Below are 12580 nucleotides of genomic sequence, written 5' to 3'. Positions count from 1 at the left end.
TCCAGTACTGATGCCAACTGCGATAAAGATCTCCACTTAGAAGGTTTGTTGAAAGAGGAAAGCTATCATATAGTTACTTGATTTCATAACCATCCCCAATGCAGTGCCTACGGAAGTATTTCTCTGCCTGGTACAAGCTTATTCTGGATCTCAGAATTAAGATGGGAAAAGCAAGGGCCCTTGCTGACTGGAAGTGCCAGCTGAAGACCTTGCGAGCCTGGAGAGATTACACATGGTCTCAGAAGTTAGAGCAGGAGACTAAAAAACTGGAGAACCAGCTTCGCAATCAGAACAGGTAGCAGCATTTAACCCTTCCCCTCCCCCCCACAGGATGTTGATAGTATGAGTAAAATATCTGCTGCTGTTTTAGGGACCAGTTCCAGCCATTTACATTTTTGTGCCTGAACCAAAATGGTAAAATAATGATCTCTTTAAAAGCAAAACAACCAACAAGAGGATGAATGTTGGAGACAGTAAAATGGCATGCTTTTAGCCTCTTTGGCTCCTCGTTGATTCATGAAAAGATTGGCTCAATCTTATTTTCTATAGCACCACCATTGTGTGTGGCATTAACATTTGAAATATGACAGGGGTGTGGGACTGGATCTGGCCAATTCCAGAAGTGGCTAACTCTCCATGGCCCCTTTGACAGGTGGGTGGGGCTACCCACTTGTCAGTCACATCAGCTGATTGAAACTTCAAGGTGCTCTCCTGGTTCTTCCTTCGCAGTTACTGCTTGAACTGCAAAGGAGTAGGCTTCCTTTGAACCCATGGCTTGAATTCAAAAGGAATTCAAGTCTCGGCTGCAAAGGAAGAACCAGGAACTCACCTAGTGTGTACTCCTGAGCCTTCCTTTTGAGTTTGGTGCCACAGTTTTTACCTGTCTTATGCCTGATGACATCATGCAGCGTTGGGTGATGGACAAGGTTGTGTAGTTTGAGACAAACCATGTTGCAGGCCAGACGGGGAGGCCTGACTTTCCTAGGGGAAAACAAAAGAGGAAGGAGAGAGAGGTGGACACAGGGAAATATGGAGTGGTACTCAACTAAATTGTAGTAAGAGTCAATGAAATTAATGAGCATGACTAAGTTAAGTCCATTAATTTCAAAAGGTCTCTGAGTAAAATGTAGTTGCAGTGTTTGATATCTGCTTAAAAAGAAAGGCCTCGCTTTCCTGTTGCTCCTTTAACAAGCCCAAAAAGACTTCTGATAAATATTATTCAGTTCTAGTTTTCCCTGTTCTTCTTTGGCCTTCTGACATGAACATGATCTCAAAGTCTTGATAAGTCAAATCTATAATGGATGAAATTATTGTTCCATTGATTGTCCCAGAAACTAAATTAGGAATCCATTAACTTAACAAGAGATAGACAAAGTGCATCTGATCTGGGCCACTCAGGCTTACAGTGCTGCTGGTCATTATGAAGAAAAGCTTTGTCGGGTTGCATACTTTACATCTGCCACCTTTGGCCTAATGCCTTAACTGGGGAATATACTGCTGATACAGCTCTTATTAGCAGCAGCCTCTGATTGTAACAGAGATTGCAAAACAAGCAGGAAAATATATTAAGTAGTTAGTAAGAAGTAATTGTATTTTTTAAAAAAACAACCACACCAAGCAATAATATTCTTCTTTCCTTGGTGATCACTTGTAGCCGAGTAACATTGTCTTCTATTAACATAAGTGACTGTGGAGGCCAATTCTGGATTCATACGTCCTTCCACAGCAGGAACATAGGTTGATCATGGTGAGGGTTTGCCAAGCATGCCTTCCTCTTAGCGTGTTTCTCCCTTTCGTCCTGAGTTCAAGCGTCTTCAAATCCCATGACACCTTTGGTAAAGGCTGTTCTCCAATCGGAGCACTAGCAAGCCAGTGTTTCCCAGTTGTTGGTGTTTATACTATATTTTATAATATAAGCCTATATTGGCTAACGCGCCTTTTTATAGCAGTAGTAATACAATCAATTGTCAACCATTCTAAAATCTATACTGAAATTCTAAAATAGAGTGAGGTAGACACACATCCTCCTAATCTGTGGAATTTGCAATTGATTTTAATGAACATTTATTTTTAGGGGGAAACAGTTGGCTATAGAGTTTAATCGGAAGTGCATTTTGCACCGTTATTTTACCGAATGGCATTGCTGGAGCCGAATGGAGGTGGAAAAGAGAGAACTACAATTGAAAAAAGAGGATACAAGGAGGAAAATGGCAAAGCTGTTAGAGGAAGTGGCACTGGGGAAACTTGCTACAGACGGCTCCCAGGATGCCAAGAGAACTCATGAGTCAAAAGAAGCTTGGGATCAACCCGTGAATCCTACAGAGGTAGACTGGTTTTGCATTGTGCTTTTTCTCTCACAAACACATACCTCATCATCATTACTCTCATAGTGTGGAACCTCCTTCCTATGGAACTAATACACACCCCCTATGGTGCAGAATTTCTTGGGGGCCAAGTCACAGACAAGCAGCCTGAGGCAAACACAAAGTCTCCAGAGCAGTTTTACGAACACAGGAAAGTTACACCTCCCCCCTTTCTTATGAAAGTAAATAGATTCTCCGGTATGCATACCTAGTAGGCTCAGTAAATAGTTAATAACAATAGTTACAAAATGCAGAACTCACAAGTAGGCCAGAGGTGTGTTAGCAAGATTCTTCTCCTGCATCCTCTTTCACCCCCACCCGAAAAACAATAACTAGGAACAGATTGCAGGCATTGCAGGTAAAGACAAACTTGGTATAATATCAAAGGGAGTTGTGTCTGGTGCACTAGGAGGACTTGTGTGTTGTGTATTCCTCAATGAGCATTTATTGGAAGTTCTCAAAACAACCATGGAGCGAATAAATACACATGCTTTCTGCCATTGCTGACTATTCTTTAGGGTCCCAGTCTTCCATCTTTTAGGTTTTCAAGAATTTTCCTGTCTTTGTAGGCAAATGACTGTGGGAAACTTGGTTTTCTAAACACCATGAAGGAATAATATTTCTCTAGGAGATGACAGGCTATGGAATCAGCTGCTATGGAAGTAGTTGCAGCTTCATATAACATATAACAAGGTAAAGGTAAAGGTAAAGGTACCCCTCCCGTATGGGCCAGTCGTGTCCGACTCTAGGGTTGTGCGCCCATCTCACTTAAGAGGCCGGGGGCCAGCGCTGTCCGGAGACACTTCCGGGTCACGTGGCCAGCGTGACAAAGCTGCTCTGGCGAGCCAGCACCAGCGCAGCACACGGAAACGCCGTTTACCTTCCCGCTATAAAGCGGTACCTATTTATCTACTTGCACTTAGGGGTGCTTTCGAACTGCTAGGTGGGCAGGAGCTGGGACCGAAAGACGGGAGCTCACCCCGCCGCGGGGATTCGAACCGCCGACCATGCGATCGGCAAGTCCTAGGCACTGAGGTTTTACCCACAGCGCCACCTGCGTCCCTATAACAAACGTTTGTTCAATGAGAACTGAGACCTTAATTTTTATAATTAACGTAGGCTTTATCCTCCCTTTCCAGGTGGATGATCCCAGAATGGCAAATGTAGAAAGAGCAAACTCTTGCTCTCCAGAGACAAGTCAAAAACGTGATCTTCATTCTCCAAAGCAGCCAAAATGGGCATGGCAAGTCACCCTGAAGCATGCTGCTTTGAATGCTCAAGATCGAGCAGTGTTTGGTAACCAAGCAAGAAGTTCCTTGCAGCATCTTGAACCACCAAAACAAAAAATGTCCTCTGTCTTAAGGGGTCCCCTGGAGCACCGCCATGCCTTCCAGCAGCAGCTGATTGAAGAGCAGAAACGACAGCTCAAAGAGCAGGAAGAACTAATCCTTAGACTTCAGGAAAATGAGAGGCTACAGAAGGCCAAGGAGGAAGCTGAACAAGCCACGGCAGTTACCAAGGCACTTAACAACCAGGCACCAAAAACTAGGGAAGGAAAGCAGTTGAGAGAGAGCCAATTAAGTTACAGGAATACAGTGTCTTTAAGGTACAGAGCTAAGAGTACAAAGATCCAATTATCTGATGGCTACACAATGTCCTGTTAGGACAGCGGCCTTTGAGACAATACCATGATGTTTCTAAACATATCTGATAGCTCATTAGGGAGTGAAATGGCCAAATATGATGCAGGTTGATCCTTCTCTCTTCCTCTGTTATTATTTGAGTAGTGTTAATTGATTCCTTCCCCTAATAATAGCTTTAGTATAGGATTATAATGCTGTAAATAGCAGACTCCTTTGAAAGATCTCTGCGTACTTTACAAATTATGAAGAGGCATACATTAGCAAAGCCCACGTGTATTGCTGTTTTGCATTACAGAGTGAGATGGGAGAGTGTCTCCCCATTTAAGACTACTTATCGTTCTTTCTTGTTCTACGTAGTGCGCTGGTTCACAAATAACACTAAGCCAAGTTACTGTTTAGCATGAACACTGGTTTCCAGAGAGGAGATCATGGCTGCTTTACTCCTCCTCTTCTCCTGCTGCTTTGCTATGAGCCAAGCTATAGTTTGGCTTAAGATGTCATCTGAACCCTGGCCTTATGGTTTGCCTCACTCTAGAAAAATCACAAGCTGTAACCAAAGCTTGTTCTTAGGTTTGCTGCATGAAATGATGCCACTGCTGTACAAAGGCAGGATAAATAGGGTATTGAGTCCTGTCATTCAGCCCATTGATCTATTGGGTGATACTCAGCTAAGTTTTAGTCAGAGTAGGGTCATTTAAATTGGTCATGTCCATTCATTTTTCACTTTCTTTCAGATTAGAAAATTACCAGCCAGCTATCCAAAGCAAGAGGAGCCTGAAAGTGCTATCCACACCACATCCCTTACTCAAAGGTATATTCTTGATGTAGATCAGGAGTCAGCAAACTTTTTCAGCAGGGGGCCAGTCCACTGTCCCTCAGACCTTGTGGGGGGGCGGACTATATTTTGGAGGGGGAAAATGAACAAATTCCTATGCTCCGCAAATAACTCAGAGATGCATTTTAAATAAAAGCACACATTCTACTCATGTAAAAACACCAGGCAGGCCCCACAAATAACCCAGAGATGCATTTTAAATAAAAGGACACATTCTACTCATGTAAAAACACGCTGATTCCCGGACCGTCCGCGGGCCGGATTTAGAAGGTGACTGGGCCAGATCCGGCCACTGGGCCTTAGTTTGCCTACCCATGATGTAGATTCTCCTTCTATACTTGATGGAGCCTCTTCTTTGGATACTTAGGGGAAAGTGTAGTAACAGATGAAACCTGTAGTTACGGAGAAAATACCACCATTTAAACACCACCATTTCACGGGTCTCAGGGCCCTACATACTTGATCATAACTTAACACAGCCCAGCACTTGTTTGAACCCAGACATGGTGAGTCTCAAGGGTCATATTCACACGATCAGATTTAGTTCTGTGCACATGCATACTGTTCCTTCAGTCCTCACTGTGGAGAAGCAGAACTTGGAAGCCACAGTTAACCAATTGTTATGTGCAGTTGGGAACTTTGGTTCCAAAGAAGCCAGAATGTGAAACCATATTTGAAGCTGGCTTACAAGTCCTGGCTTGTTCAGAAGCCATAAACTGTAGTTCCCAGTATGCATGTAATGGGAAGCAAGGGTTAACTGTGACTTCCTGGAGCTTGTGCACAGCTGTTGAACTAGGCTTGCAGATTGTTCAACACACATATGGAACATGTTTACTGGAGGCATTTTGCTTTCAACATATGACACTTGGCTTTGAGCAACATACGACACATGGGGGCTGAGTGTTTTTATTCATTTACTACTATTATTTACAATTACTCATTCTGAAAGTGGTTCACATCAGTAAAAAGAAAAGTGTGGGGAGACAGGCTCTGCCCATCGGACGTGGAAACTAAAAACAGAAGACATACAAGGAGTAGGAAAGGGAAAATGTAGAAGAGGGAGACAAATTCTTCAAAGCCAGGGGAACATGGTGAGCTACAGCCATTTATTTTTGCTTTTTTAGGAAAAATAAATAAATTTAAATAGAATTGAGTGTACACATGCATAATACATAGTGAAATTTGTCATACAACATATAAATTATAGAAATATATAGAGGAGGATATATGCATATAAACCACTTCTTACTATTCCGTCTGTTCTTTAAAATAAAAATATTTGTTAAGTTTTAAGAGGTTCCCAACAAAATAAATCTAACAGCTAATTTTACAGGTTGCCATTGAGGACAAATTAGAGCTAGATGAAACAACATGGCAGTTCTTACTTTCCTTCCTGTGATATTACCAGGTCAAGTCAGACACAATTTTGTAAATGGAACTCTGCATTCTTTATGTCACTGTGCTTCACTTGTTCTAATTGTTGTACTCCTTATTGTGCAAATTTTAGCCATGGAGGAAAGAGCAATTCAGCGTGCAGAAAGGAGAAGGGAACTGGAAGAAGCAAAGAAAAAACGAGAAGAGGAGAAGTTGGTAAGTAAAGTTGAATGCTGGCTTAAACCAAGAGTGCAACATCAATACATGTTTGTTGGTTGGTTTTTTTAATCAACATGCTGCTAAATCAAAAGGCCAAGTCCAATTTGTTATTTAAAAATGAAAATCAAGTGAATTTAAAGCACACAAGGACTGAAATTGATATGCTCCATAGCAATATAAGAACTGACCTGCTGGGTCTGACGAAAGTCCATCTAGTTTATTTAGTTCTATATTCTGTCTCCAAAAGTGATCAACCAGATGCCTCTGAGAAACAGGATAGTGATCACTCTGTCCTCTTCTTTGTCCCTAACACCTTAGAAATATCCAATCTCTGAACATCTCGTTGTTGTGGCTAACAACTGTTGAGACTGCTGTCTAGCCATTATTCTGAGAAACCGAAGCATGCATCAGTCTGATGCAAGGAATGTATCGTACATAATTTATCCTATCCTGTTCCTGTGCGTATCATAACTTAATAGCCCTGGGGCACTGACTGTATATAGCAAAGTGAGCAATCCATGGCCCTCAAGGCTTTCCACAGGGCCCACATGATGGTGACGAGTTCTTTACACTTACACACACAGAGCCCCTCAATATCAAATATTGTGCTGGGAAGGCTTTTGATGGGTTGGGGTACCGTTGTGAATGAGAAGGCACACAAAGAAAGTCATCCCCATATGCTTTCCTCCCATGCAGCCTCTTCCTGCTGGGGTGGGGAGGAGTCTGCCCTTCCTGGGAGAGGTGGGGATGGGTGAGATCTAAATAAGATATATTTAGATTACTTTATTCTCCTCAGACCAGCATGTGAGACATCTGCTTGAGGGTTGTATGTCCCCATTTGCCTAGGCAGGGATCATGTGACTTAATATATCATCTTTCCTCCTCCTAGTTTCCCTCATCTCTGCCTTCCCCCAAGCAGATTTGTGCAGCCCCCCCTCTCTCCTACTTCTGCCTCGCACTTCATTGTTTCCCTCAGCGTTCCCTTTTTAAGCTGTGTGGCTTGCTTAATAAAATTTAAAAATTCCTTACCTCCCGGCACCCCCACTCCTCTCAACTTCATTCTTTCTGCTGCTGTGGTGCCTGCAAGTGGAGTCAGCCGGGGGGGGGGGGGAAGCCTCTCATTTTGAGAGAACTGCTTCAAGCTGAATTGCTGCTAAGAACCAACAAAGCCTCTGCTCAGCATTCCAGCACTTAAATGCTGCCTGCCACAAAGCTGCCTCCTGTGGCTCCTCTGTACCAAGAGCGATTCTTCAGGTAGACTTAGCGACTCCCTGCCATGAGTTGTAGAGCCGCTCTTCACAACTGGAAGGAAAGTCACTCAACAGACAAAAGAGGCAAGTTCCGCTGCTCCCCGCCTTAGCTGTTGTCCCACCACCTAGGAGGGTATAAAACAGCCAATTCTCCTACCACGTGAAAACACAATTTTCCACTCATGGAGCAGAGGCCACTTTCTTTAAATGGCATGGATTGCTATGTCAGCTATTTACCAGAGGTCCTCAAATGGCCCAGTAAGTTCAGTGATTTCTGTTTCTGTTGTTCAGTCAAAGCCAGCCAGTCGTAATAGCACAGGTTTCCAACATCTCTGCAGATGCCTCTCCTTTTTCCAAAATAAATTATTTGGGGCTTTTATTTGTTGCTGGCTATTATTTCAGTGGAATAAAATTCAGAAACTATCTTAGGCACAAAAGGTGCTCTAGGCAATTGTCCTTTTTCTGTACCACAGAAGGAAGACTAGAAAAAGACTGAAAAGGCTGCTAAGTGTCCTCACTCAAGAGGTTCAGCTTCTTCTCAAGGCTCCAGACCCAGGAAGCAGAACTCTCCCTGGCAACAGGGTCTACTTATGCTCCCTCCCACTGCTGGCCTAGGGTTCAGCGCGAGATCACCCCCTACTTGCTTTGCAGGCCTTAATTTCTTCTGTCTCTAAAGAGCAGTTCCTCTCTTTGGGGTCACTCCTTATGACCCAGTGTGGTTCAGTCTAGTCGCTCAAAACTCAAGCACCATTTTAGACTCTGGTTAATTGTGTCAGGTGATTGGCTGGCATAGTGAGATGCATAGCTGTCAACGGTTCCCTTTTTTAAAGGGAAGTTCCCTTATTCCGTATAGGATTCCTTGCAAGAAAAGGGAAAAGTTGACAGCTATGGTGAGATGTCCAGCGCAAGGCCTCCTCTCATTTTCTCATTCCACTGGGAACAGATTGCACTTAGTGGTGTGGGTGTTTCTTGATGTTCTTATTAATTTTCTGTCCATACTTCTTACTTGGATCTTACTTAATGGCAGCTTTCTCACAGATGGAGAAGCTGGAGGGGAAACCAGAGGGAAGATGACATATTAAAGCTTCAAGTCACATGGTCCCTGCCTGGGTGGATTGGCACAGCCCATCAAGCGGGTGTGTCATTATGCCAGCCCAGAAGGGCCCATTCATGGTAAGTGAACTAGTGCTCCATTCTATCTATTTTTAGGCCCGGATGCAAGCCGAGGAAGAAGAACGTCAGAGGCAAGAAGCAGCAAAGAAGGAGGCTCAGTTGCAGAAGAGGCAAGAGGAGCGAAGACTGCAGAAAGTGGTGAGCAGAATATTGCGCTTGCTTCCAGTGGCGTAGCGTGGGGGGTGCAGGGGGGGCGGGCCGCACCGGGCGCAACATCTGGGGTTAGGGCAAATCCATGGGTTAGGGGGCGCAAATCCACGGGTTAGGGGGCGCAAATCCACGGGTTAGGGGGCGCAAATTACTTGCCTTGCCCCGGGTGCTGACAACCCACGCTACACCACTGCTTGCTTCTCCCAGTTCCAGCACTTGATGGCTGTTTTGTGCCACTTTGGAATAAGTGGGAGAAGGCAGCCTGTAAATGCAAAGGACTGTTCAGAGGTGGGGGGGGGAATGCCATTTTATAAACAGTCCTCTTGCAGAGCTGTACTATTGATCACTGTTTGAAGTGATAACCATGACCTCTTGTAGAAGGGCTAGCATTGTGTTGGTGGTGGTGGTATAACCTTGCTTCAAGGATGCCAGGCAGTAGGTTAGGGCTCAAGCAGTGCAAGCTCCAGGTTTTTGGAGAGGCCTTGTGAAAGATACCTCTCTGAGTGGGCCCTTCACCATTTCCCATTCATTTACCCTTTTCCTCTGGGCGCAATCCACACCATTGCCCAGGAGGAGGAGAGGAGTAGGCAAGTGGAGGTGGATTCTGCTGCTGCTTCATGATTTTGTTCCTGTACTTGTGCTTTGAGAGGGCAAGGAAACCATGAGGAAGAGGGGAAAGCTGCAGAATCAGGGCCTTCAAGGGTGCGAATGGTCCGCCTGCTAGAGTTTGGGCTTTGACAAGTGTCAAATAATGCCAACCCCTGACACCAGCTAAGAGTTCAAGCGCGGATTAGGGCGTGAGCCCAGTCTCACAAAAAAAAGATGAAAAACTGGTGGAAAATGGTTTCCATCCCTGCATAAAAATATGCAATAATTGCACATGCCGTGGTGAGAATTGCTGTTCACTGGTAACTTACAGGTAAGTGCTCTTAGTATTGGGAAAGGATTATAATGGGGATGATTTCTGGGTCAACATCAATTGAGCACTTTAATGATTCTATGCTGTGTGCCCAGCAAAAAGATTGTGTCTGGAAAAGCCTCCTAACAGCAACTCCATTATTACACTAATAATTAGTTGCAAGCCCAAATTAAAAGTAGTGGACGTTTTTTACAAGGTATTCTTACTCCAGGAATTGATCTCTTATGTATCCTTAATTGCAGAAAGAATTGGAAAAACAAAGGAGGCTGGAGCGGGAGCAGCAGCTCTTATCAAAAGCGAAGGAACATTATGATAGGTTCCTGCTGAAGAAGCAGGGGCTGGAGCCCTGGAAAAGACTAATACAGCAAACTCAGGAAAATATGGTGGTAAGCACTGGAGTAAAAGTGGGCGTCTAGAAAGGAAGGTTGGCGAGACTTCCGGTTGGCGCCAGCGCTAATGGCCGCCTCTCGCTGAGCTTCGCTCAGGGAGGCTCTTCACGGGTTCGGGTCCGACCGCTACGGCGAAGCGGGGACCCCTAAAATCTCAGGCGCAGAAGCCTGAGAGCAAGGAGGCTCGGTGGGCACCTAAAGCGCCCCTCTTTATCGCAAGGGAGCCTTTTTAAAGGCTCCGGAGTGGCAGCGGGGGAGCGCTGGGCTGAGAGCCGCTACCCAGCCCGTGAAGTGAAGCCGCGTCGCCATTGACGGAGAGCGCCGACTTCTTCCTGACATTTGGATTACAAATTGGACTACCGTGAGTAAGATTGAGCAACAAATTTACAAGGAAATAATCGTAAATTGGCTGAAAGCGGAGAAGGTTTAAAATAAGGAAGTCTGCCTTCTCCGGACTGCATGTAAATAAAGCATCGAAATAGGAAGCTGCAATTGTCAGAAAGGCTTTAAAAGTGAAGGACCCAGGCATCGGACCCAGCTCCCCCCTTAGCAAGCAGGGGCAGGGGGGGAAGATTTATGAACTGTTTTGCCTGCACGAGAGAGGCTTGGAAGGGAAAGTTCTGCCGCTTTAAACCCTTGGGGAGGACTGCCTGGGAGTGAGCTACCGGGACTGAGAGCTGTCATTTGAGACTTGCTACAAAGTAGGTGTTCTGCTGGATTACAACTAAAGACTTGATTTGACAGAAGTTTGGAATTTTGGAAAGATACTTTGGAAAGATACAACTTGGCTACTTAGAAGAATATAGGACATTTGGTTGCTACCTTTGTTTGCTTGGGAAGGGAACTTTGTTACTTTGCACTGGAAATTTTGAACTGCTCCATCTGGAGGCTAAAGGGAAATAACTACTACTATTTACTGTAAGAAACAGACTTGTGGAATTTTCCACCTGAAAGTGATTCCCGTGGGAAAGACCTTGGGATATGAGTGGCCCAATAGAGGAGAGAACAACAAGGGCCAAAAGCAAAGCTGAACAAAAAAGAAGAGGCTCAATTGTACCACCTGCAGCTCCTTCCATGGATACAGTAACAATAACCAAAGCATTAGTCAAAATAAATGAAACTCTAGAAGTGCTAACAAAGCAGAGCACTGAAAACTCCAAACAGCTGAATCAATTGTCAACAAAATTGGATTTGAATACAGAGACTATAAATAAATTAGTTCAAGAGAATGAGATAACTAGAAAGATTGCAGAGGAGGCAAAAGTTTCGGCAGAGGAAGCAAAACTTTCTGCAGGAAATACACAGGAACAGATAGTACCAGTCTGTAAAAAGCTGGAAGAACATGAGGCTGCTCTGTCTCTACTGGAACTACAGAGAAAAAATAAAAATTTAAGACTGAGATCGATTCCAGAAAATGAAAAGGACAACTTGATAGAATATTTGACAAAAGAATTTCTGGAATTTTGGCAGGACAGCTTGAAAGAGGAGGAATTTAAGATAACAACTGCTTTCAGACTGGGAAGGAGACAGAACAGAAAGAGCCCAAGAGATTGCCTTATAACTCTGAGATCTCAGGAGGAGAGAGATAAGATATTGAATCTGCATTTCCATACAGCCCTTGAAATTGGAGACTCACGTGTGCAGATTTTTAAAGACATTCCTAAAAATATTTTGGAAGCGAGGACCCACTATAAGGACTTGGTCACCCTATTGAGAAAGAACAACATACTATTTAGATGGGAGTTCCCACAAGGTCTGTCGTTTAACTACAAAGGAAAGAAAATTAAGATAAAGACAGTGCAAGACAAAGAACAGTTCCTGACAAGAAACGAGGAGGACCTTCTTAAGGAAACGGCGGAACCTACGGACCTAGAAAACCTACCAGACATTTCGAATTTATCTTTTGGAGCTAGAAAATCAACAGAAGATCTCCTTGGAGCCGTTGGAGGGGCAACTGAATAAATAACAAGATGTCTTTGAAATTCTTAAGTTGGAATTGTAATGGCTTAAACCTTCCTAGAAAGAGACGAGAAGTCTTCCACATTTTGAAAAAAGAACAATTGGACTTGATTTGTTTACAGGAAACCCATGTGACTAGGTTACATCGAAAATTACTTATCAACAAAAGATTAGGACAAGAATTTATCTCATCGGATAAAGTGAAGAAAAGAGGAGTGGTGATTTATGCAAAGGAGAAGTTGGCCCCGAAATTAATATTCAAAGATGAACAAGGAAGGTATATAGCAATTGAAATTCGAATACAAG

The 12580-nt window shown here is 43.9% G+C and overlaps 1 protein-coding gene across 1 annotated transcript in view; it reads left to right on the top strand.

The window, feature by feature from the left end:
* The window catches only part of CCDC191 (coiled-coil domain containing 191), a 30106-nt gene that overhangs the window by 7589 nt on the left and 9937 nt on the right, over positions 1-12580 (top strand). The window contains exons 8-14 of the mRNA XM_083612020.1: positions 105-295; positions 2075-2342; positions 3503-3969; positions 4741-4817; positions 6349-6431; positions 8894-8995; positions 10169-10312. Of these exons, the coding sequence (XP_083468146.1) occupies positions 105-295; positions 2075-2342; positions 3503-3969; positions 4741-4817; positions 6349-6431; positions 8894-8995; positions 10169-10312 (1332 nt within the window). The remainder of the gene's footprint in view (positions 1-104; positions 296-2074; positions 2343-3502; positions 3970-4740; positions 4818-6348; positions 6432-8893; positions 8996-10168; positions 10313-12580) is intronic.

This window comes from Podarcis filfolensis, assembly GCF_964270895.1.
Source record: "Podarcis filfolensis genome assembly, chromosome: 4".
Classification (NCBI taxonomy): Eukaryota; Metazoa; Chordata; class Lepidosauria; order Squamata; family Lacertidae; genus Podarcis; species Podarcis filfolensis.
This window is presented reverse-complemented; position numbering and strand designations above follow the sequence as displayed.